The 1,506-nt window shown below is 38.0% G+C and overlaps 1 protein-coding gene across 1 annotated transcript; it reads right to left on the reverse strand.

Annotated features, from left to right (window-relative positions):
- Positions 1 to 268: 268 nt before the first annotated feature.
- LOC118061558 (uncharacterized) lies at positions 269 to 1,506 on the reverse strand. Its single transcript, XM_035075030.2, has one exon. It carries the CDS (start codon positions 1,347 to 1,349, stop codon positions 771 to 773), a length of 579 nt encoding a protein of 192 aa, XP_034930921.1. The 5' UTR covers positions 1,350 to 1,506; the 3' UTR covers positions 269 to 770.

A 1,506-nucleotide genomic window follows, 5' to 3' on the forward strand; every position in this document is an offset into this window, starting at 1 on the left:
AAAATGTTGATTAATCTTGTATAAGAAAAATCAAGAATGAAACTTTGAAGCTACATGAAAATGGCAAACCGGAAGAGACATATCCAATCTAAAATGTGTGTGGCTCGCCCTTGTTTATTAATTATTAGTGGTTCACAATGGAAATAATCTGTCATCAAGCTAGAAAAAAATTAAAAACAAAAAAATGCATTCATATTTTCTTACAAATGGTTACATTATATGTGTGAGTTTAATATTGCAGGTACAAGAAGAAACATAAAATTAAGCAACAGGGTTATATACACAAGAGTTGTTAGGCATGCATGTTTTGAGGATGGAGTGCTACTTAGGCTTGAAACACCCGAAGGAAACAGGAGAGTTTTTCACTATGAACAAGGTCAATTCTCAATAATCTCCAAACATCGATTATTTGAGTTTGAATGAGATATAGAAACTGTAGAACATGATAAAGCTAGCCTTGTAATTTTGTATGAACGTAGCCTCACCGAACCAGTAATACAATGCACTTACCTCCTGCAGAGAAGAACTTGATCCATAGGTTTATCTATCGAGGATGTACGATTCTGAACCAAATATCATTCGTTTTCGATCTCTCAGCATAATCTATATATTACACCAATGGAACAGTAATATGCAAATATATGTATGTTTCTATCTTCATGGAATCCACAAATACCCTCCCCTGTCAAACAGTACCAGCAAATAAGTACGTAACCTTTGTACAATACATTTTCTTCATTCTTTAAAGAGAGATTTACCCGTGTGACTCATTAGCGGTCATGGCCAAGTCTAAGCTCCAAATCGACTTCATCATCGTCAGAAACCCTCCTGTTCCCTCCGTTATCTTGTATTTTGGAAGACCCAATTTGCAAGCCTATACTTGTACTCCAAAGCTCGTCATTCATGCTCAAGGATTGAGATCTCGGCACAAGAAAATCATTACTGTCATGTTTGTAACTATATGGCTCTCTAGGGTTAGATCCTGGTTGCTGAAAATACGTTCCATAATTCCTCTGAGCCTCCGAAACCGGATAGTACTTCGTGGGTTCACTTGAATTTGGTACCATATATCTAGGATTCTTGATTTCCTCGCGGGCTTTGCTTGATACTGACGAAGAACTTGCAAGTTGCTTGTCTTTGGTTCGATTAGCTCGATCTTTGCGGTGTATGTTCATGTGCCCCCCTAAGGCCTGCGCGTTGGTGAAGCCTCTCTTGCAAAAAGAACATTCATATGAGCGTTTAGCAGAGATTGGTGTACGGCTTGATAAGTCCTCTTTGACTTGTTCTTGACGATCATAATTTTCTTCAGTACTTGAAGTCTCCGAGCTTTGTTGTTTTGCCGACTCCATACACACACACACCAAGAAATTGAAAATCTTGTTGCGATAGTAAATATTTGCCCACAGATTTTTTGTTTGGAATCAGTATACGAGATAAAGGTTAGAGAAACGAAGAAAACGGGCTTTTAGTGGAGTTGATTTAGGTTAGAGAGGAAGAGAGAGAAGG

This window comes from Populus alba, chromosome 10, assembly GCF_005239225.2.
Source record: "Populus alba chromosome 10, ASM523922v2, whole genome shotgun sequence".
Classification (NCBI taxonomy): Eukaryota; Viridiplantae; Streptophyta; class Magnoliopsida; order Malpighiales; family Salicaceae; genus Populus; species Populus alba.